Raw genomic sequence first — 23,931 nt, 5'->3', positions numbered from 1 at the left:
AGTGGGAGAAACTTAACTTTCCTCTCATGAATGTGTCGTTGTGTCTCCTTTCTGTAGCACTGTGACTTCTTTATAAGTAAGTACAGTAACCAGAAGAATCCACACTGTGTGTCCCTTTACAAGCTCTCAAGTCCTGAAGATGACCCATCTTGCAAAACAAAGGAGTTTTGGGCCACCCTTTTGGATTCTGCAGGTACTTATTCCCTGAAGCTGATCTTCAGCAGAATTCACACATCAGTGTATGAACCTCTATAGGATCCACATTTCCTGGTAGGAGTTCTCTCCAGCCTAAGGATGGATTAGTGGTATTATCTTTGATCCACCTTATCCTCAAGCTCATTTTTCAGTTTGTTCATCGTCCCCAAGCCAAATTTAGAATGTCACCATGTTCTCTGCTTCAATTGTGCCATACACACAGGTGCTTATGGAGAGACTATCAGCTATGATCAATCACACACTGATGCTGATGTCCCTTTTCTGTGGTTCTGGTTAAGCTTATTCTCTGATGATCAGCAGTAATTGTTTATTTACCACCTGCCAGGAGCAAGTTAAATTAAGTTAAATTTTGTGCTTCCTGTTTCTAATTAGATAAATGTCTAAAAAAGTCATTAAAGTACACCAAGGGACTGGGTATGTGTGGTTCAGTGGTAAAGCTCCTGTCCTGTGTCCATGGGACCAAGATGGGATGCCTGGCACTACAAGTAAATAAAAATACCCATTCCCCCCTGGGGTGGCCTGGTTACAGTAACCTACTGCGTGGTCCAGACACATTTCTGCCAAAAGCCACTGGGTTTCGAGATTTGTTTCTGAGTCTCTGGATCATGGCCGTTAAGCAGCTTGATCATGAGACAGAGAGGCCATTTGTGGGCGATGATTTGGGGGTCTCGTTGGGGTGGGGAGAACAGGACAAAACCTATTCCCACTGGGTTGGCCCAGCACCGGTAACCTACTGCAGGGACCGGATGCATTTCTGCCAAAAGCTGCTGCATTTCGAGATTTGTTTTTGAGTCTCTGGGATCATGGCCATTAAGCAGTTCCATCAGGGACCAGAGAGGCCATGCCTCCAATTACATAGCTGAGCCGTAGAGAGAGTAATGTGGAAATCATCTGCCCCACAGCTAGGGGGAGGGTGTGGGATGGGATTATACTGGGGTTGTTGGGAGTGGAGAATGGGCACTGGTGAAGGTATGGGTGTTTCATTGTATGACAGAGACTTAGACCCAAAGGCTTTGTAACTGCTCTCATGGTGATTCAATAAATAAAATCATAAAAAATGAAAAAAAAATCATTTCTTCTCAAAAAAAAAATACCCAGACCTGGGCACAAATATTTGCATAATATTAAATGTGAAATAGCTTTCAGTTTCATTAGTTTCTTTGGCCGGAATGATAGTATAGAGCGTAGCCTTGCACAAGGTTGACCCCACTTCAGAAACCATACCACCTATGGTCCCCTGAGTACAGAACAGGGAACCAGCCCTGAGCAGGCCCCTCTCAATACTGTTGTCTCCTTCCAGGTCCTCTTCCTGACTATACCCCTCCAGAAATTTTTTCTTTTGAAAGTACCACTGGATTCACATTATATGGGATGCTCTACAAACCTCATGATTTACAACCTGGAAAGAAGTATCCCACTGTGCTATTCATATATGGTGGTCCTCAGGTAGGCCTGTTTAAATACAGAGAGACATGTGAATGTATATGTTTTCAGTGATCTGTTTTTTAAATGTTAGGCCTTTGAGATTGGAACCTTGTTGAGTTTCTGTTCTTACTTTTATTAATTTATTTAGGTTTTTGTGCCATACCCAGCTGTGCTCAGGGCTTACTCCTTGCTCCTCACTTAGAGATCACTCCTGGCAGTGTTTAGATAGCCCTCTGCAGTACTGGGAATTGAATCGAGTTTGGCTGTGTGCAAGGCAAACGCCTTACCCACTGCAGTATCTCTCTGGCTCTGATTTTGGTTTGGGGCCACACCTGATGAAGCTCAAGAGGCCGCTTTAGTTTGTTTTCCAATTAAAAAATTATTTTGCAGGCCAGAGAGAATAAGTCCTGAGTACTGCAGATGTGGTCCAACACGACTCCCCACAAAAAAATTTTCTAAGTAAAATAACCTGATAATCCATGAAATCTCAGAGGGAATGTTGAGAAGTTAAGTTACTGGTGCTGGAGAAATAGTACAGCCTTGCACATGGCCGACCCAGCATCCCATATGATCCCCAAAGCACCTCCAGGAATAATCCCTGAGCGTAAGCCCTGAGCATCACCAAAAACAGGAAGAAAAGTTAAATCACTTGATTCTACTTAATTGCGTTTTACACACAAGCATGGTTTACATTTATGCATAGTGAGCTATATAGATTTGGTCCCTGGCATTCCATATGGTCTCTCGAGCACTATCAGGAATGATTCCTGAGTGCAGAGGCAGGAGTAACCCCTGAGCACCACCAGTGTGACCCAAAAACAAACAAAAAACAGCAACAGTTCAGTTGGTAAAGTGCATGCCTTTCACACAGCCGACCCAGGTTCAATCCCTGGTATCCCATATGGTCCCTTGAGCACCACCAGGAGTAATTCCTGAGTGCAGAGCCAGGAGTAACCCCTAAGCATTGCCAGGTGTAGCCCAAAATCCAAACACTAAAAATAAAAACAAAAAGGGGTAGGGGAGAAATGGGGAGTTCTTAATCATTGGGCATCAATTATTTCTCAGTTATGCTCAGTGAATGAATAGTGAAGATGTGCAGTATGGCGTTGTCCTGTGGTTAGTGATTCTGTATCACACCCTTACTATTTTGGGAACATGAGAGATCTAATGCTGTGTTTTTACCACAAGTAAATAAAATTTCACTGTAAAGGCGAATAACAAAAAATTTAGGCTTTCTACTTTTCTTGGAAATCTTTTTTTTTTTTTTTTTTCATTTTTTTGGTGGGGAATGTTTTGGGTCACACCCAGGGATGCTCAGGGCTCACTCCTGGTTCTGTGCTCAGAAATCACTTCGGGGGGGGGGGGTGGTTCAGGGGACCCTTTGGGATGCCGGAGACTCAGCTGCATGTAAAGCAGTTGCCCTGCCTACTACACTATCATTCCGGCTCCAAAGTCCTGTTTTTGTTTGGGAGGTTTTGTTGTTTGTTTTTTGCATTTATACACTGCTGTGCATTAAGCTTTGCTGAACTTGTATTTCTTCTTAGGTGCAGCTGGTGAATAACCGGTTTAAAGGGGTCAAGTACTTCCGCCTGAACACCCTGGCCTCTCTGGGCTACGTGGTCGTGGTGATAGACAACCGGGGGTCCTGTCACCGCGGGCTGAAATTCGAAGGCGCCTTTAAATATAAGATGGTGTGTGAGCATGCACGTGATTCTCTCTTAAGGCCGTTCACATTTTCCGGCGTGCCGTCTCCCAAGGAGAAGCAGCAGGGAGGGGGTGGCAGGGAAAGTGCAGGGCCATCTTCGCTCAGGTGTGTCCAGAGCCACTTCTTAGGAGAACGAGCCTCTCTTTTTGTTTGCTGTGTCCAGCTTAGCCAGCAGGCAGCTCCATTTAGCTTTTTGTCTCCCGTATCCTATGGAGAGGAATAATGGAGGTTTGTTCTGTCCTCTGGGAAGAGAGAAACCAACTGGTTAGTGCCTTCCTTGTGACAAGCCTCTTTCTCTCTGCAGGAAGCTTTAAGTGCTACCTTTTAGAGATGCCCCATGTCCTTTCTGCTGCCTTGGGAAATGATGAGAATCCGATGTTCCTTTTGCACAGTAAGGCAGCCACTCTTTGCCAGTGTTTTGGACATGCTGAGTAAGACATGGGGAGTTTCTCCCACAGCCAGTTCTTTGACCTTATGTTGTATTCTCATGTAAGTTTTTTTGCTTTAATTTTTGTTTTTAGCTCAGTGAAATGCAATTGAGTGCACTGGCAGGCCTAGTAACAGACAGGAGGTGGTAGAAATCAGGACACAGTCAAACTTTAAAATCGTATGTTCCACTCCTAGAGCTAGGTGAGGATCAAGCAAGCTTTCTTCTGCAGTACTATACTTTTAAAAAGAAGTAAAACCATTTATGAGAGTTGATTTTTTTTTTTAATTTATTCTTTGGTTGTATAGGAAGGCTTATTACAAGGAAGATGCTGACCTCTTAGCAGAGAACAGAACAAATGGAAAGAGGAAGTACCGACATATTAAGGAACAGTTGGGGGGGTCAAGAATAATAACTCTGTGACTTGAGGAGTAACTAAATTAGGATCGCTAGCAATAGAAATGATAGGCCCCAAGTTCAAAATTGTTTTTGGGCAACAGATTCTCAACTGATAATAAATTCTAATCTAAAATAAAACTACAGGGCCAGAGAGATAGTACAGTGGGTAGGGTGTTTGCCTTGCACGCGACCCACCCAGGTTTAGTCCCCAGCACCTCATATGGTACCCAAGCATCTCCAAGAGTGATTTGAGTGCAGAGCCAGGAGTAATCCCTAAACATCGCCGGGTGTGACCCAAACCAAAAAATAAAACTACAGGTATTCATACTAAAGACATTTTATCATCTTTAAACGCACTCTTACAATGAGATCTTTATCAAATTCAGTGAACTGTCTTTCCTTTTGTTGACAGGGTCAAATAGAAATTGAAGATCAGGTGGAAGGCCTCCAGTATCTGGCTTCTCAGTATGATTTTATTGACTTAGACCGTGTGGGCATCCATGGCTGGTCCTATGGAGGGTACCTCTCCCTCATGGCATTGATGCAGAGGTCAGATATCTTCAGGGTATGTGACTTCCCAAGGTATTCATTTTTGTAATAAGGGTAAAAACTTGATGTAAATTGAGTGAATGAGAAGATCTTTCTGAGAATCACAGAGCCACTATTACGGAGGTGTGTGATATAATAGATGCACGTGTTTTGCTTGTGATAGCCAGGTGAGATGTGTATGTGTCTGCATTTGTAGATCTGTAGAAAACATTTGTCAGCTGAGTGACCAGCTACTGGCTTTTTTCTTTTCTTTTCTTTTCTTTTTTTTTTTTTTAAGTTTTTATGCCACACTTGGCAAACCTCAGGGGTTATTCCTGGCTCTGCACTCAGGAATTACTCCTGGCAGTGCTCGGGGGACCATATGTAGTACCAGGGATTGAACCCTGGTCGGCTATGTGCAAGGCAAGTGGTCTACCTGAGCATCGCCGGGTGTGGCCCAAACCAAAAAATAAAACTACAGGTATTCATACTAAAAACATTTTATCATCTTTAAACTCATTTGCTCATACTATTGCTCCGGCCCTACTACTGGCTATTTTGAACATATGCCAAAGACTATGATTAGAACACATGCTGGAGACCCACTTAGTGGATTGTGAGTCTTTGATTGCTGTGGATGGATGGTGGATGGATGGATGGATGGATGGGTGACGGATGATGGATGGATGACGGGCTAGGGATGTAGCTCAGCAGTAGAGCACTTCCCTCGCATGTGTGTGTCACCCTGGGTTTAAGCCCTGGCATGGCATATATAAAAGACAAAATAATACATAAATAGGTGCTGATAGTTGTTGAGGGATTGGAACTGATTTACTTCATCACAATAACAAAATTTTATTTTACAATGAAAAATATTTTATAGTTAAAAGTAAAGATGATCGAATTTTAATCTTGCATATATATCCAGATGATCTTTATGTATATATAATAACCATAAAATGAGGGGTGCGGTGGCCAGAGAAAGAAGAGTGCCTTGCACACAGCTGATACAGGTTCTATTCTGGGCATCCCATCCCGTCCCCTAACCCTGCCAGGAATAAGCCCAGAGCATCACCAGGTATCACCCAAAACAAGCAAAAATAATCGTAACTCTGAAAACTGACATAAATTTTCCAGGTTCATAATTGTGAGGAAAGTAATTAAAGTATTTAAATATGAAACAGTGTATGGAAACCTTTCAGTGAGAAAAGTAGTCTTGAATGTATGTTATTCAATATTTTTAGGGTTTTTCTTTTTTTAATGTGGGGAGTTTAGGGGGCTGGAGAGATAGCACAGCGGGTAGGGCATTTGCCTTGCACACGGCCGACCCGGGTTCGATTCCCAGCATCCCATATGGTCCCCTGAGCACTGCCAGGAGTAACTCCTGAGTGCAGAGCCAGGAGTAACCCCTGTGCATTGCCAGGTGTGACCCCAAAAGCAAAAAAAAAAAATAATAAAATGTGGGGAGTTTGGTTTTTGGCTCACACCTGGAGTTGCTTGGGGTTAGTCCTGGCTCTCTACTCAAGAATTATTCCTGGAGATGCTCAGGTAAGTGTGGGATGCTGGGGATTAAACCCAGGTCAGCCACATGCAAGGCAAGCTCCCTATTTGCTGTAGTTATCTCTCCGGCCCCATTATTTTAAATTCTGTAGCGATAGCATAGCGGTAGGGCATTTGCCTTGCACGCAGCCAACATGACAGACCCGAGTTCGATTCCTCTACCCCTCTCGGAGAGCCCGGCAAGCTACCGAGAGTATCTCGCCCGCACGGCAGAGCCTGGCAAGCTCCCCGTGACATATTCGATATGCCAGACACAGTAACAACAAAAGTCTCCAATGGAGACGTTACTGGGCCCGCTCAAGCAAATCGATGATCAACGGGAGGGCCTTTACCTTTACCTTTTACAACCAATAGAGGCTTACTAAGAAAGATTACATATAAGTAAAGCTGATATTTCTCATATATATTTTTTTCCTCAGCAATAATGAGTTTACATTGAGGCATTCTGTGTTCTAGATCTCTCTTCCCTTTTATTTTGTTTGTGTGGCCACGTCAGGTGGTACTCAGGGCTTACTCCTAGCTCTGCACTCAGGAATCACTCTGGTGAACTTGGAGGACCATATGGGATGCTAGGGATTGAACGCCAGTTGGCTGTGTGCAAGGCAAGCGCTCTCCCTGCTGTACTATCGGTCTGACCCGTTTTTCTTCCCCTTTAACAAAAGATCCATGTTTATATTTGTGCTCTACCAAATGAAGGTTGAGTTTTGACATGTCTGTGAGGCAGGAAACTAACTCACAATGTCACACTGTTATTGTCACTATCCTCCCATTGTTCATCGATTTGCTTGAGCAGGCCCAGTAACATTATGAGACTTGTAACTGTGTTTGGCATATCGAATACATCACAGGGAGCTTGCCAGGCTTTGCCATGAGGGTGAGATACTCTCGGTAGCTTGCCGGGCTCTCCAAGAGGGGCGGAGGAATCAAACTCGGGTCAGATTCTTTTACTTTTTCAGTTCTTGGTCTTTGGACAATCCTACATTGGACAATGCTCAGGACTTACTCCTGGATCTGTGCTGAGGGGACTGTATAAGGTGTTGGGGATCAAACCTGGGTTGGCCAGCTGTATGCAAGGCAGGTGTCCTACACACTCAATTATATCCCCACCCTCAGCATCAAATTCTGTTTTGGGGTCTTTGGGAGTTTTTTTGGCTTTTGGGTTACACCTGGAGATGCTCAGAAGTTATTCCTGTCTCTGCACTCAGGAATTACTCCTGGCAGTACTCAGGGATGCCGGGAATCGAACCCGGGCCAGCCGTGTGCAAGGCAAACACCCTACCCACTGTACTATGGCTCCAGCATTTGTATCAAATTCTTGACCTTTACCACTGTCGTTTCCAGCATTGTCTGAGACAGCAAATGCCCCAGTTATAGAAATAATAATTTTAGCCTGTAAATGTGCAGTTAGATCGTCACTGCTCGCCATTGTCGTTCTGAGCTACACTTGATTGTCATTGCCGTCTGCTGCAGGTGGCTATTGCTGGAGCCCCGGTCACGCTGTGGATCTTCTATGACACAGGCTACACTGAACGTTATATGGGCCACCCTGACCAGAATGAACAGGGCTATTACTTAGGATCAGTGGCCATGCAAGCAGAAAAGTTTCCCTCTGAGTAAGTTCGACCTTCAAATTAAGGTTATAAATGTATAATTGTATTTTTAAATTGTCTTTACTAATAATGAAAGTTGTATATACTGTGACAACCAGGACTGATGTTTGGTTGTTTTGTTCTGGGGGCCTCACCCAGTGGTGCTCAGGGTTAACCACTGGTGGGGCTTAGAAACCATATGGGGTACCAGGGGTAGAATCTGGGTCGGCCATGTGCAAAGCAAATGCCCTGGCCATCGTACTGTCATTCCGACCCAAGTATTTTATAGAATACTGGAGTGACTATTTCTCAAAGCTGAATTACAGGCAACTTCAAATAATTGGGTTATATTTACAAGTAGTATTTGAAATTTTTCTTTGTACTGAAAAATACAATTATTTTTAAGTAGAAAAAAAACTTCTATACACATATTTATGTGTAAGTAGATTTTTTTTCTAGTTTTTTTTGTGCTGCAGGAGATAGAGCCAAGGCCATGAGGAGCATATGCGGTACTACTGAGCCCACATCACAGCCCCTTAAGTACATACGTGATTATGTGATTTCACTAATTTTTTAAGTATGTTATTTGTCTATTTAGTTGGTTTTTGGGCCATGCCCAGCGGTGTTCAGGGCTTAGTTAGTCCTGGTTCTGTACTCAAGGATCACTCCTGGCAAGCTCAGGGAACAAGGCAAGTGCCCTACCCACTATACTATGTCTCCGGGCCCGTGTGTGTGTGTGTGTGTGTGTGTGTGTGTGTGTGTGTGTGTGGCCATGTGTGTGCTACCCACCAAGGCAAGTGCCCTACCCACTATACTATGTTTCCAGGCCCATGTGTGTGTGTGTCTGTGTGTGCGTGCACACACGCATGTGTGTCCTACCCACTATACTATACTATACTATACTATCTCTCCGGGCCCCTGTGTCTTGTGTGTGTGTGTGTGTGTGTGTGTGTGTGTGTGTGTGTGTGTAGGGCCCTTACTACCCCTGCACTCTACCCTACCCCCATGATACACCCAACTGTGCTCATGGCTTACTCCTGGCTCTACGCTCAAGGGTCACTCTTGGCAAGCTTAGGGACCATATAGGGTGCCAGGGATCAAACCCAGAGAGACCATGTGCAGAGCAAATGCCTTACCTGCTGTACTATTGCTCTGACCTTCTTAATCAGAAATATTTTATTTATTTTTTTATTTATGTTTTCGGGCCTACCGCAGTGCTCAAGGCTTACTCCTGCCTCTGCACTTAGGGATGACTCCTTCCAGGACTCTGGGGACCATATAGGATGCTGGGGATTGAACCTGGGTCAGCTCTGTGCAAGGCAAGCTCCCTACCTACCCACTGTACTATGATTCTGGACCTTTTATAGGAATATTTTGATAGGAACATATGAACTTTTTGTTTAATCTTTCATATCATGTAGTATCATGGTTTATATAAACTTAATATGAAGATGCTGTACTGTTTTATATCCTTATTTTAATGCTATAGTTTTAGGAAGTTAACATTGTTGTCATTTGTTTAGAGGAGTTGGGTGACTCCCCCAAGTGTTCTACTGTCTTGACTAATTCTCTGATTTCTCCACCAGACCAAATCGTTTACTACTCTTACATGGGTTTTTGGATGAGAATGTCCATTTTGCACACACCAGTATATTACTGAGTTTTTTAGTGAGGGCTGGAAAGCCATATGATTTGCAGGTGAGTTATTCTATCTTTTCTAATCAAATTAAGTAGTGATCAGGGTTTGATTAGTTTGAAATCTGATAGACTATGGAGCGAAGACAAATAAATTTTTAGCTGTGGCGGCTCTCTGCTTAAGAAAACTTAAGTAATAAACACAGGTAGTAATACCTGTAGTTGGATAAAAATTCAGACTCTGCTAAAGTCGGGCTGGAAGCTGACTTGAGTATGTGACTCCTGTATCTGTATTTGCCATCTCAGTATGAGACCAGTTTGTAAGCATAGAAAAGATGATGGGCTTTTAATTGTTGTTGTTGGGGTTTGTTTGTTTTGATTTTGGACCACATCCAGAGGTGCTCAGGGCTTACTCCTGGCTCTTTAGTTAGGCATAACTCCTGGCATTGCTCAGAGGCCCACCACTATACTATCACTCCCACCTCTCTTTTTGCTTTTCTTATTCTCCTTGGAAAGTTGGAGTATGCTGCTTGATTTCCTCTTGTAAGAGTATTCTTCAAACCTGATTATGTGATCTTTTAATTTTTTTTTCCTGGCAAGCTGCTCGTGATGTATTTGATATGCCAAACACAGTAACAACAAAGTCTCCAATGGAGATGTTACTTGGCCCGCTCGAGCAAATGAGCAAATCGATGAACAACGGGAGGACAGTTTCTTTTAATATTGAAACAGAAACCAACAAGTTACTCCTTTGCATCATAATAGAAAAAGATTTTTTAAGGCCAGAGAGATTTACAGAGGCTGGAATGCTTATCTTGCATGCACCAACCCAGGTTCATTCTCCAGCACCCCATCTTGCCTATCAAGTCTACCAGGAGTAGTCCTTGAGTGCAGAAGCAGAAGTAAACCCGAGCACCGTCAGATGTGGCACAAAACTTCATACAAAAAATGTTTGCAAAAAACTGTTCCTCGCACCAGAGATTTAGTACAGTGGGTAAGGCACTTGCCTCACACTAAGAAAAGGTTTTTGTTGTTGTGTTTTGTGTTTTTTTGATTTTCGCTTTTTTGGCTCACACCCAGAAATGCTCAGGGGTTACTCCTGGCTCTGTTCTCAGAATAAGTCCTGACGGTGCTCAGGGGACCATGTGGGATGTCGGGGATTGAACTCGGGAAGGCTAAGTGCAAGGCAAACGCCCTACCTAGTATATTATCACTCCAACCCTAAGAAAAGTTTTTATTTTGTCTTTGGGCCACACTCCTCACTATGGCCTGCTTTGCTCTTATCAAAGTTGGTTTTGTTTTTCTTTGATTTTGATTTTGGTTTTGGTTGGTTGGTTTGTAGTTTGAGGGAACTGTTTTGGGTGGTGGAGAGTGGGTTTGGGCCACACCTGGCAGTGTTCTGCTGTCACTCCCAGCTCAGAGCTGGGATAGAACAGTGGTTGGCCACATGCACAAAAAGAGCCTTGAGCCCTATACTGGTCCTTAAAGTAGTTTTGACCTTGGGTGTAACTTAAAAGTTTTTCTGAGGACCCCAGAAGTCTATAGACCAGACCTGACTCGGAGATCCTGTGGCCTATCCCTAAAATCTTTTAAGTTTAGTGTAGTATCAGGAATTATATTTTAGAAGACCTTTAGACTGTGTGTGTGTGTGTGTGTGTGTGTGTGTGTGTGTGTGTGTGTGAGATATCTTTGAGAGGTTATATGTGTGTGTGTGTGTGTGTGTGTAAATGTGTGTGTGATATTTTTGAGAGGTTATATTCCATATTATTCATTCTGTTGAAACTCTGAAAAGCGTAGGAACAAGATGTGTCATGAAATTCATGTTTGCTTTTGCTTTTTGATTTGTTTGTTTGTCAAGATCTACCCTCAGGAGAGACACAGCATAAGAGTCCCTGAGTCTGGAGAACATTATGAACTGCATCTTTTGCACTACCTTCAAGAGAACCTGGGGTCACGTATTGCTGCTCTGAAAGTGATATAATTTTGACCCGTGTAGAACTCTGGTTGTACACTGGCTTTTTAACCAAATGAGGACTCTTAATAAAGGACATAGAGATCATCGCCTTTTGGTATCTGGCACATAACTTCTAAAGATCCATTTGGTGCCATGCAGCTCTCTACAGCTTGTGGGCAGTAATCTGACACCTTCACCAGAGCGCACGAAAGCGAGTGACACGCTTGTGTTGGATGCAGTGCCGTGCGGACACTGGCAGGAGGACAGCAGCACCATGCGCCCGTACTACCTTGTTTCACTTCTTAGAGCATTATAAACCTCATGAACTTCATTAGTGTATTTTTACAGTTATAAGTTTGTTCATATATGAAATTATTGATTGGTTTGGTTCGATTCCAGAATTTATGACTAGTTATGGATTTGAGAGCACTTAAATGTAATTGAATAACTTATGCTTCTTTTTGGGGTGTATCCAGCATGTTCTGAACTAATCACTATTCCATCTATGATTTAACCAGTCATTCATGATTTTTTAAGAATAACATAGTGGCCTCCTAAAGACTTACTTTGTTTCATTCAAGCTCTGGCCAGTTTTTAGCCAGTTTAAACTGTATCTAGTATAAATAGTTCTCTTTGATGATTGGGTTTTACCTTTCTGCATAAAAGCGAGTAACTGTATGAGTAGCATGGATTTAATTAGTCTTATACTATCGATAATTACAGGCAGAAACTTTTTAATCAAATGACTAGAGCTTAAATATTTGCAGGCAATTTATTTTCCTTAGGAAAAGGATAAAATTCACTTGTATTTTTCAGAAAATAGTGGTTCCAGTTTCATTGGGTATTTCCATAATGAAATGTTGCAGACAGAATTTGAGAGCGCTGGAAGAAAATTGTGAAGTGGGGAGACCAGGGCATGGAGAAAAATGGGGAGAAATTGAGAGGCTGTACAGACCTAAGCAGAAATAGATCTAATGTTACCAAAAAGTTTGGAAATAAAATTGAAACTTTAAGTTTCTAGAGTATGGGGCTGGAGAGAGAATACAGCAGGGGAGATGCTTTCCTTGCACACAGTTGGACCTAAATTCAATCCCCAGCACTCTATATGGTCCCCACCCCAGCCCTGCCAGGAGTGATCCTCGAGTAGACCCGGGAGTAAGTCCTGAGCACCGCTGGGTGTGGCAAAAAAAAAAAAATCTAGACTAATAAAACCAGAATTAAGAATTCTTACCATCACAGTTACAAACTTTTTCAGGGGAGTATTCCTTAGAGTTGATTTTGTAATTTTCATTCTAATGTATATGCTATTTTCTTCTTTATTTTTTTAAATTTTTTTCTCAAGCTGAAAATCTTAATTTAAGCTTTTTACATCCTTTTAAAACAATATAGGTGGAGCCGGAGATAGTACAGCGGGTAGGGCGTTTGCCTTGCATGCGACCACCCAGGTTCAATCCCCAGCATCCCATACGGTCCCCCCAGCACCTCCAGGAGTCATTCCTGAGTGTAGAGCCAGGAGTAACCCCTAAGCATCACTGGGTGTGACCCAAAAAGCAAAATAATAAAATAAACAATATGGGCATAATTTTAGGTATTATGAGTTTAAAAGAAAAAGGTTTCACCGTGAGCTGGTCTCTGGCAAGTCATGACTCTTGGTGCTCAGACCGTCAGGAGTTTTTTGACTCCCCGTCCTCACGTTAGTCTCCTACAAGGCAGCTCCTAGGCTGTGGTTTACTGTCGTCTGCAACCTTGGGGTGCAAGAGGAGCATGGCGGAGACAGTGGCAGACAGCACTAGGAGCTCTCAGGCCTCTTTGGAAAAGCTGCCGTCGCCTTTAAAAAGTGTTTTCAAAAGTATTCTTTTTCTTTCCCACCACCTCAGGGGCATAAATTGTCCCATAGAACAAGTAGCTTCCATTAGTGAGGCTGTGACTGCATCTGAGGGGAGCTTCATCCTTGGGGCCAGACAGAAGTGGGCAAAGTCCAGAAATGGCAGAGTGACCGGCTCTCGGTCCTGGGGCGGGAATGGAATGTCAGTGTCTGAACATTGATACTGTATGAGTACCTCACTCTTTATTGGCTGTGTGTGTATTGATTTTCTTGTTTGTGGCATTTGCCCCAGCAGAGACTCATTTACTGTGGGGGAGTGGTGGGGAAGGTTTGGGGTTTTGTTTTGGTTTGGTTTAGATTTTTGGTTTTGTTTGTTTGGGTTTGTTTGTTTGTTTTGTGGGGTTTGTTTTTTTTGGTTTTTTTTTTGTTTTTTTGTTTTTGCAATTCATTTGAGTAGTTTTCCTTCCCCAGGAAGGTGTTTTCTCCCATGACTTAAGTGTTTATCTTTCTTATTGAAGGTGGGTTGTTGTTTTTTTTTTTTTTTGTGAACTAGAGTTGGCCTCCAAGGACCTATCTTAAAGTTGTAGAAATGGTATGCAGTGGCTTTCAGCTGCACACTTGAAACCTCTTATCCAGGAAGACTGTCTCTTCCAAATGGCATTTCTTATTTTACCAAAACAACCTTAAGGAACCTCATGTGCTCTTGAATCCACAGGTAGTTTTCCTTCTGAATCTTGCTTTCTCCTTGCCCCTCCCGAGGAAAGCTTGTCGTCTCCCCACCCCCACACACACCTATCCCTTCAGTGACGCCCTCCCAAGGCACTTGACCAGATTCACTTGCAGAAAGATTTCACCGAATGGAAGTTTTAAAACCAAGGTGAAAAAAATCATCAATTCAAATAATTGGTAGAAATATCACCCAGACTGTGTATACCTTGTCTGAGGGTAGCAATATTTTTAAAGTAAAGAATATTTAAAATTAGCACCAGTTTTGATGAATGAAATGCGAGAAAGTGCCAGTTTAAACATCAGATGAATTTTGTGCAAGCCTGAGAGACAAGTGCGCGTGGACACCAGCATCCCCAAGAGCTGCTTGTGTCTTGAACAAGGGGTCCAAAACTCTTTTAAAATTCATTGTCAACACCGGGCTGGAGAGATAACACGGTTATCTTGCAGGCAGTTGACCTGGCATTCAGTCTGCTAACTCAAACACAGTCAGATCCTCACTTTTGGAAATTTGCATTTGATTGATTCGGTTGGACACCAGAAATCTGCATTTCTAACTGGCCTTCCTGGAGTTTCTAAAGCAAGTCCTTGTAGACTTGAAACTTCTGTGGGGAATGACTTGGTTTAAGAAGATCATAAATGATTTTTATTTTGTTTTAACGTTGAACTGATTTATAAGAAGCTAAACCAACGTCAGGTAAGCTGCTCATCTCCAACCTCTGTCTGCTGCTCCTTCAAGAGAGGAATCTCCTCTGTGTGTCCCTGTTGCTGGAGCTTGGCTTTGGAGAACTTTTTCCCCACTCCGTGCTCTTCCTGGTTTGTGTATGGGAATGGAATGCCTCATCCATGAGGATGAAGTCATGGTGCGTTTATGACCTTCTGAGAGACTCCAACTTAGGTGTCAAGGCTTAGTTTTCTTGACTGCCTGTTCTGTTTGTATAGAAGGTGTATCCCATCTCACATCACATTGTTCTCTCTTTAGGTGGAATGAGTCCTGCAAGATTTCATTATTATAGCATCATAACAATTCAAGTTATTGTATCTGATATAACCTAATGTTCACTTTTATTAGAGGGGGAACCTGTGTATAGAGAACAAAAAATATATCTATGGCCACATAGCCAGTTGGGCGTTCATTGGGTACGAAACTCCATCCAGATGTTCTAACTCTTGGTAGTTAAATGTTAATGTAGAAAAGGCAAATTTTTAAGAAGTATTTATTAATATATTCCTATAAAACATTTTAAAGATAACAAAATGGTTAATTTTTCCATTCTAAAGTAAATGCTAAGCATGCTTATGAATGAAGCAGAACTTCTAATTAGTATATGACATTCTGAAGTTAATTATTACACTAAGTATGTCTTCCCTGGTGAGGTGAGAGATTTGGGGGTTGGGGTATTGAGTGCTGAAGTCTGGAATCCCAGCGTAAAGCTATTTGAAGAAAGAAAAGACCCATGACTCTAGACTGAGTGTCCAGTCCCAGCTACCTAACAGAATCAAGGACCCTTTTCTCACTCCTCCTCAACCCCATCTAGCCTCACCTGTCCAATGGCGGCCGAAATGTGGAGACGTGTTAGTGCCAAGTGCTCGCTCTGACTTTTCTTATTTTGTGGAGAGACGGCTCTAGGTAATCATTTCAGAAGTCCCTCACAGAGAGAGTGAAGTAGTGTTTGTATGTTTGTTTTTAAATAACCTAAATGCAAATTTATGTTGTATTCAGCGCAATTGGAGTTCAGGTCTTTAATTTTAGAACATAAAGTGCCTGCTGTTTGAAGCACTGACTTGTATAAAAAAAGAGAATTGCATGTCTCACTCCAGTAAGTTTATGGGTTTCTCATTTTCAGTTACATGGCTTTTAATCATGTAAAGTGGAACATTAGTTTTGTTGCATTTTATTACAAGTTCTTTGTTTCAATAAAGATGCTGCTAAAATTAGTTGACGTAAATGTTTCTTTTTCCTCCACTCCCCATTTATGCAATCTTGCCTTGATTAGTGTCAACTGGAGTGATCAGTACATATGAACAAGGTTGTGTACTTGTTGGGTCCAGGGTACAGTGGGAGGCTGTTTGCTTTGCACATGGCTGGCCGTGGTTCAGTCCTTGGAATCCCATATGACCCCCATCCTCGAGCACCACCAGAGTAATTCTTGACTGTAGAGCCAGGAGTAACCTGTGAGCATCACTAGTTTTGGCACCAAACAAAAAGGGTTGGGAGCTTACAGTATAGGGAGGCAAGAGGTGATTATGTGGAGTTTCTAGTATAAACACCAGAAAACGCATCCAAGGGGCTGGAGCAAGAATACAGCAAGGAGAGGGTTTGCCTTGCACATGGCCTACCTGGCATTCCATATGGTCTCCCGAATACTGCCAGGAGTAATTCTTGAGTGCAGAGCCAGAAGTAACCCCTGAGCATCTCCAGGTGTGACTCAAAAAGAAAAATGCATCTGAACCCAGAGGAAAGGGCTAAAAAGATGATGCTGAGGGTTAGGCACTTGCTTTGTGCATGACTGATCCTAGTTCCCTAGAACCATACATAGTTTTCTGAACACCCCAAGGAGTGACCCATGAGTGCCACAAGAGGAGATATGCAGGGAACCCTATGGTCCCTGCCGTGGGGTGCCGGGGGTGCTAGTCCTTTGCTGCCTCGTGGAGAGTGAGCATGAAAACAGTTGCTGTATGAGAGTCATCAGCTTGTAACTTTTGGAGTCTCCCGGACTTCAAGGTCCATCAGCCCAGTTCTGTCCATTGACCTGTCACCGTGCCCCTGCCACACTGGAGGACATTTGTCTCCATTGAAGTGGCTTATATGGGACTTGACACAGGTTTGGAGACAGCTGGGTGGCTGTGTGCTCCTTTCTGAAAGTTTTCAGCTCCCAGACTTGAGTTTTGTCTTCGTCTGGGGGTCACACCTGACAGTGCTCAGGGCTACTCCTGACTCTGCACTCAGATCATTCTTGTTTCCTCCCGGGGGACTCAGGTGCTGGGATTGAATCTAGGTAAGCACCTACCCGTTGTACTGTCGCTCCAGCCTTCAGATGAGTTATTGAAGGGGAAGTTTGAGGAAACAGTTGCCGTTACCCTGTTCTAGGTATTCCCTCCCATATACCTGCGGAAGCGGCGTCTGATTTATTCTACCATCCTACTCAAAGGTGACCTTTCTCTGCAGAAAAATCCACTAGCTAGGTAGGTTCTAGAAGTCACACTGCCACCCTGCTCTTCTCTGAAAGGAACTCTCTCTTTTGGCTCAGCTTCTGGGCACAATGATGGACAACTGTGCCCCCAGCACTGTGTGATCACTGCTGCCTGCAGCTCCACTTTTGGGCACTTGGAGATGTGCTGCCTGATTGTTCTGAATCGTCTCAGCTGTCCCTTTCTCACTGCAGTTGAGGCCTGTGCTGTTGAGCAGGGGAACTAGCACATGGCCGCTTCCTGCTGCTTAGTTGTTGGTTTGGAGGAAACACCTGGTGATGCCCAGCACTGACTCCTGACTCTGCGCTCAAGGATCAGTCCTGGCGAGGCTCAGGGGATCATAAGGGGTGTTGGGGATCAAACCCGGGTCAGCTATGTGCAAGGCAAGTGCCCTCCTTACTGTAGGATGGCTCCACCCTAGTCTTGCAGCTTTCTAACCTAGGGAAGGAGGTTCAGGTGAAGCTCCAAAGTGACTTCAAAAAAGGGGTTATCAAATTCCATTCCCAAACTTTTTTTTTTACTTTTTGGGTCACACCTGGCGGTGTACAGGGGTTACTTCTGGCTCTGCACTCAGGAATTAGTCCTGGCGGTGCTCAGGGGACCATATGGGGTGCTGGGAATTGAACCCGGGTCGACTGCGTGCAAGGCAAACACCCTACCTGCTGTACTATCACTCCAGCCCCAATTCCCAAACATTTAAAGTAACAATTATGTCAAAATGAGAATAGCAGGTTGAAACACTGACAATCAGCACTGAAATACAAAAACAGTTACCAGATTTTAGTGGGGTGGGGATTGAAGGGTTGGAGAAGACCAGACTAGATGCTGTGGTGAAGCGTTCATGTACTTCAATGGATGCAGTAATTTGTATATGGACACTGTAAACTGGCATCATTAATTTAGGAAGTCAATTTTTTATATAAAATTAAAAAATAAAAAGCTGGAGCTGGAGAGATAGCGTAGCGGGTAGGGCGTTTGCCTTGCACGCAGCCAACTCAGGTTTGATTCCCAGCATCCCATGTGGTCCCCTGAGCACTGCCAGGAGTAACTCTTGAGTGCAGAGCCAGGAGCAACCCCTGTGCATTTCCGGGTGTGACCCAAAAAGCAAAAAAAAAAAAAATAAAAAATAAATAAAAAGCAAAACTGTTAGCGAGGAAACAGATGAAGGCCACAGCCTCTGCCCGCAGTAGGCTCCCTCCTGCTGCCGGCCTGCACACTGCATGTGGGGGATGAGTGACATGAGGTCCACATGTCTCGTTTTTCTGGCAGGACATGATAAGAGTCTCACTTTATGGCTAGTTCCTAATCCTGTTCATGTGCCTGACACTCGGGCCGAGAGAGCCCTGACCGTGCCAGCCTCCTAACTGCTCAACAGGACGGGCCTCTTTCACTTAAGAAACATCCTTCTTGGGCTGGAGCAATGGCAGAGCAGGTAGGGCATTTGCCTTGCATGCAGCCGACTCAGGTTCGATTCCCAGCATCCCATCTAGTCCCCCAAGCACCGCCAGGAGTAACTCCTGAGTGAAGAGCCAGGAGTAACCCCTGTGCTTCGCCAGGAGTGACCCAAAAAGCAAAAAAAGAAAAAGAAACATCCTTCTTGGTCAGACCCAGCTTTACCTCAGCACACGCTCGGGCCAAGCCTCACCCATGAATGAATCCACAGAAAACCCAGGTATGCGGGACTTATGACTGGAAACTCCAGGTTCAACGGAACCGTGAATGGGTGACCTCCTGCTATGTCCCCCTGTTTCTGGCAACTTGGCATCACACCCACAAGCCATCTCTGGCTGGCGCCAGATAATTTCATCAATGGCCATGATCCAGTCACTCATTGTCCTTCTGTCTCAGAAGAGAGCATAAAATGACTCATCATAGCCATATGGCCAAACCCCTTGCCAGGCTGTTTCATTCAGGGAACTCCAGAGCGGAGTGGGTGAGGTCCCTCCTCGCCCCAAGGGACCCAGCCCCAGCAGCCGAAAACCTCCAGAACTCAACTGCCACCATGCTCACGGTCACTCTCCTCACGCTTGGGCCGAGCCTCACCCACAAGTCAACCTATGCCTGGATCTCGAGACATCTCATACGTCGCACCACTTATACTCGAAGAGTAGCGCACCACACATATGATGGGGTTTAAAGTAGAAGGCAACAAATCTTAGAGGGAAATATATTTTTCCCTCCAACGGGTTTGCCTTGCACGCGGCCAACCCGAGTTTGATTCCTTCATGCCTCTCAGAGAGCTCGGCAAGCTACAGAGAGTATCCCGCCTGCATGACAGAGCCTGGCAAGCTCCCCGTGGTATATTCGATATGCCAAAAACAACAACAAGAAGTCTCATAATGGAGACGTTATTGGTGCCCGCTCGAGCAAATTGATGAACAACGGAATGACAGTACTACAGTGTTATATATATTAGTATACAAGGCTCAATCCTTAACAATATATTGTCACTGTCCTGTCACTGTCCTCCCGTTGTTCATCGATTTGCTCGAGTGGGCCCAGTAACGTCTCCGTTGTGAGACTTTATTGTTACTGTGTTTGGCATATCGAATACACTACGGTTAGCTTGCCAGGCTTTGCTGTGCGGGCGAGATACTCTTGGTAGGAGGGCCGGAGGAATCGAACTCGGGTCGGCCATCGGTTCTGCTTTGGGGCAGGGGTTGGGGTTCAGGATGGAAACATTCAAATTATGGTGGTGGGAAGGTGTAATGGTGGTGGGATTGGTGTTTGAATATTAAATGCAATCAAATATTGTGAAATATTTTATAAAAATAAAATTTTAAAAAAGAAGAGTTAAGGTGCTAGCTAGCCTTGCATGCAGCCAATCCAGGTTCCTTCCCCAGTAATGCCTCTGATCTCCAAGTACCGGCAGAAGTGACTCCTGAGTAGAACCGTGAGTGAGTCCTGAGGGTGTAACCCCAAAAAGAAAAATAAAAGAAACAATGCTAATGGAGTTGGAGGTAGAAAGCACAAACCACGCTTGTTGTTTCTTGAATTTAGTCCTGAATTAGCAGCTCAGGCTACTAAGTTACTAAGCAGATTCGATATGTCTGCTATGTCTTAACTTTTTTTTTTTTGCTTTTTGGGTCACACTTAGCGATGCTCAGAGGTCACTCCTGGCGGTGCTCAGGGGACCATATGGGATGCTGGGAATCGAACCCGGGTTGGCCGTGTGCAAGGCAAACATCCTACTCGCTGTGCTAACGCTCTAGCCCCTATCTTAACTTTTTTTTCCTTTTTGGGTCACACCCAGCGATGCACAGGGCTTACTCCTGGCTCTGCACTCAGGAGTTACTCCTGGCGGTGCTCAGGGGACCATATGGGATGCTGGGAATCAAACCTGGGTCGGCCACGTGCAAGGCAAATGCCCTACCTGCTGTGCTATCTCTTCAGCCCTTAACATTTTTTAATTCTGTTTTTTGTTTGTTTGCTTTTGGGCCGCACCCAGCTGTACTCAGACCTTTATCCTGCCTCGACTCAGGGGACCATATGGGGTGCCGAGCATCAAACCTGGTTGGCCAAATGCAAGGCAAGCGCCTTCCATGCTGCTCTATCACTCTAACCCTGTTACCTTAAGTTTTAAAAACTAATGTACAGCCATAATAGTCTCTGAGGCAGAGCAATGGAGGGTTGTAGCAACAGAAAAGCTAGAATCAGAACAGGTTCTTAAAAATCATCTTTCAGTGGGGCCAGAGCAATAGTACAGCGGGGGAGAGTGTTTGCCTTGTGTTCAACTGACCCTGGTTCAATCCCCGGGCATCCAATATGTTCCTCTGAGCATCACCAGGAGTAATTCCTGGGAGCAGAGGCAGGGGAAGCCCTTAGCATCGCCGGGCATGACCCAAACCTCATCCCCAATCATCTTTTGGGAATCCTCCTTTAGAGGACCCCTCCCATCACCTGGGAGCTTCCCTGCGTTCCCTTCCCTTCCTTTCGCACCCCTTTAGTAAAGTCTTTTCTGGAGGAAAAAAATCCCCTTACCAGTCTGGGAGAGAACACAGGGCTTAAGACATGCACTTGCTTCCGTGCTGTTGATCCCTGGTTTAATCTTTGGCAAAACCTGAGTGCTGCCACATGTGGCCCAACCCCCCTGCCACGCCCACCTTAAACAAAACATCTGACCTGCTGCTTTACAGATGAGACTCTGAATCCCTGAGCCAGGAAGCGAGGCCACCAGCTCAGCTGCTCAGAGTCATAATAACTTGAACCTCATCTTCTAGCTCGGTCTTCAAAGCAACGTTCTCTTGCACCAGGCAAATTGGCTCAAGTAGAAAGCTCCAGCTGCTGCCAGGACGGGCCTGGCAGATGGAGGGAAGCGCAAGAGTCTCAGGATCACAGCCGCTGACTCCGCCTCACCCAGAGCAGATCTGCTTTGGGCTCGGAAACACGTTTCCCAGCCAAAATCTGCAGCTTACCCGGCCCAAAGGCAGGACCAGGGATGCGGCTCAGCAGCAGAGCACATCTCTGGCCTGTGTGAGGCCGCCCTGCCTGGGACCCCTGGCACTACCCACCAGAAATGCTCAGAATCAGGGGCTGGAGCGATAGCACAGCGGGTAGGGTGTTTGCCTTGCACGCGGCCGACCTGAGTTCGATTCCCAGCATCCCATATGGTCCCCCGAGCACCACAGGGAGTAACTGCTGAGTGCAAAGCCAGGAGTAACCCCTGTGCATCGCCGGTGTGACCCAAAAAAGCAAAAAAAAAAAAAAAGAAAAGAAAAAGAAATGTCCAGAATCTTTTGGGTCTAGGGAGATGATTCACAGGGCTGGAGGGCCTGCCTCTCCTGCAGAGGGCCGTGGGTTCAGTGCCTGGCACCACCTGGCCTCATCACACCACCAGTATAGCCCTAGGGGGCTGCAGCACCAAAATCCCAGTATTTGACAGCTGCAACTAAGACCCAGAAAAGTACGGCAAAGCCATACAGCTGCCATGAAGCACCAAGACGTGCCAACTCCCTGAGGTATGGGCAGTACCCCACAGATACAGGACACCTGAGTGAACTCTCTAGAACTCCTTTCTTAGAGCCAAAGTCGATACTGTTAGATCCTGTTAGAGCACTTGCCTTGAACGCCACCTACCTGGGTTTGGTCCCCAGTGTTCCATCTGGTCCCTGTCAGGAGTGATCTCTGAGCACAGAACTAGGAGTAAGGCCTGAGCACTGCCAGACGTGGCGATAAATAACAAACACAGTACATAAAAGCAAACCGCAGGGACTGGAGTGATGGCACAGCGGGTAGAGCGTTTGCCTTGCACGCTGCCGACCCAGGTTCTATTCCCAGCATCCCATATGGTCCCCCGAGCACTTCCAGGAGTAATTCCTGAGTGCAGAGCCAGGAGTAACCCCTGTGTATTGCCGGGTGTGACCCAAAAAGCAAAAAAAAAAAAAAAAAAAGCAAATCACAGGCCTTGGCCCAGAAGACAATACAGGGAATAAGTGCTTGTCTTGCATGCAGCTGACCCTGGGTTTGCACATAGCACCCCAGAAGTAAGCCCTGAGCACAATCTCCCCCCAACATCCCCAAATAAAGAATGTGTCTTATAGTCAGAGAAATATGGTATTTGTCTAAAAGTTGATTCTTTTTCTTCAGGGACTGAGCTCAAGCTGAACTCAGAAAACATGTCCTGGGCAGGTCTTGGATATGAATCTCCCAGAACTTGGCCGGACAGAGAAGGGGAAACACAGGAAGGACCAGCGGATCTAGAATCTGATAGACTCGGGCTCAAGTTCAAGAGTTGTGGTCTTAAAGTGGCGACTCTGAAGTGAGGCTCTAATATCCCTTTCTCACGGAGATGCAGCGAGGCCACTGTGCCAAGGACAGGCCTTGGAAATGGGAGAGGCGGAGAGGAGGTTTGAGCTGGCACGCCCACACGTGTCTCACTCCCTCTCCTCCAAGGAATCCAGAGCTGCCAGCAGAAACGGTCCAAGTTCTCAGCCCCACCCAGCCCCAGAGAAAGATGGATGCTGAGTGCAGAGAGGAACATGACTCAGCCCCGGGGGATGAGAACAGCGGATTCTGACACCAGAGCAAGGAGGCTGAGCCCAACGTTCTCCGCATCAGGGACCAGACTCTCTGCCTGTCTCAGTCACCTAGCACCTGCCTGAGCTTCCGCCAACACCCTTCTACCTGTGAGCAGGTGACACCTCTCAGCACCACGCTGGTGACATTCTACGATGAGCGCCTGCCCCCTGCAGGATGTTCCCTCACGACTGCGGCAGCTTCAGCTGGATCTCCACAGCCAGGAGATGGGCAGGCAGGGTGATCATTTCTCCACTCTTCCCTGGCCGAGAAAAGCTAAAGTCCTGAAACAGGGGGGATGTGCCTTGCTCAAGGCCACAGAGCTCACGACGAACACAGTCCTGGCTTCCACATCTGCGGGCCATGATGGGCACTGAGGAGCCGCCATGGTCAGGGAATGCTCCAGGGCAGTCAGGCTTATTCTCAAAGCACTAGCCATGTGTGGACATGGACAGGTAAGCCAAAGAGGGCCACTGCAAAGAGATGCTGAGTGACACAGTAAGGCCCCCAGAAATCAATGGGTTCACCCACTGCCGCTAACCGACGCCCTGCTGCGTCACCATAGGCATAGGACTTAACTTCTCTGGGCTTTAGCTTCTTCAAAAGAGAGCTGATGATAGTATTGTCTCAAAGCGTGGCTGGCAGGCCTGGAGTGATAGTACAGCGGGTAGGGTGTTTGCCTTGCAGTGGCCGACCTGGATTCCATCCCCGACATCACATATGGTCCCCCAAGCA

General features: G+C 45.3%; 1 protein-coding gene across 1 annotated transcript in view; it reads left to right on the top strand.

The window, feature by feature from the left end:
* DPP8 (dipeptidyl peptidase 8) overlaps positions 1-12,284 on the top strand; it is a 46,883-nt gene extending 34,599 nt beyond the window's left edge. The window contains exons 14-20 of the mRNA XM_056127950.1: positions 58-193; positions 1,517-1,662; positions 3,186-3,332; positions 4,585-4,737; positions 7,731-7,873; positions 9,436-9,547; positions 11,343-12,284. Coding sequence (XP_055983925.1) covers positions 58-193; positions 1,517-1,662; positions 3,186-3,332; positions 4,585-4,737; positions 7,731-7,873; positions 9,436-9,547; positions 11,343-11,465 — 960 coding nt within the window. The 3' untranslated portion in view covers positions 11,466-12,284. The remainder of the gene's footprint in view (positions 1-57; positions 194-1,516; positions 1,663-3,185; positions 3,333-4,584; positions 4,738-7,730; positions 7,874-9,435; positions 9,548-11,342) is intronic.
* The last annotated feature ends 11,647 nt before the right edge of the window (positions 12,285-23,931 follow it).

Source organism: Sorex fumeus, unplaced genomic scaffold, assembly GCF_029834395.1.
Source record: "Sorex fumeus unplaced genomic scaffold, SorFum_2.1 ptg000063l, whole genome shotgun sequence".
Lineage (NCBI taxonomy): Eukaryota > Metazoa > Chordata > Mammalia > Eulipotyphla > Soricidae > Sorex > Sorex fumeus.
This window is presented reverse-complemented; position numbering and strand designations above follow the sequence as displayed.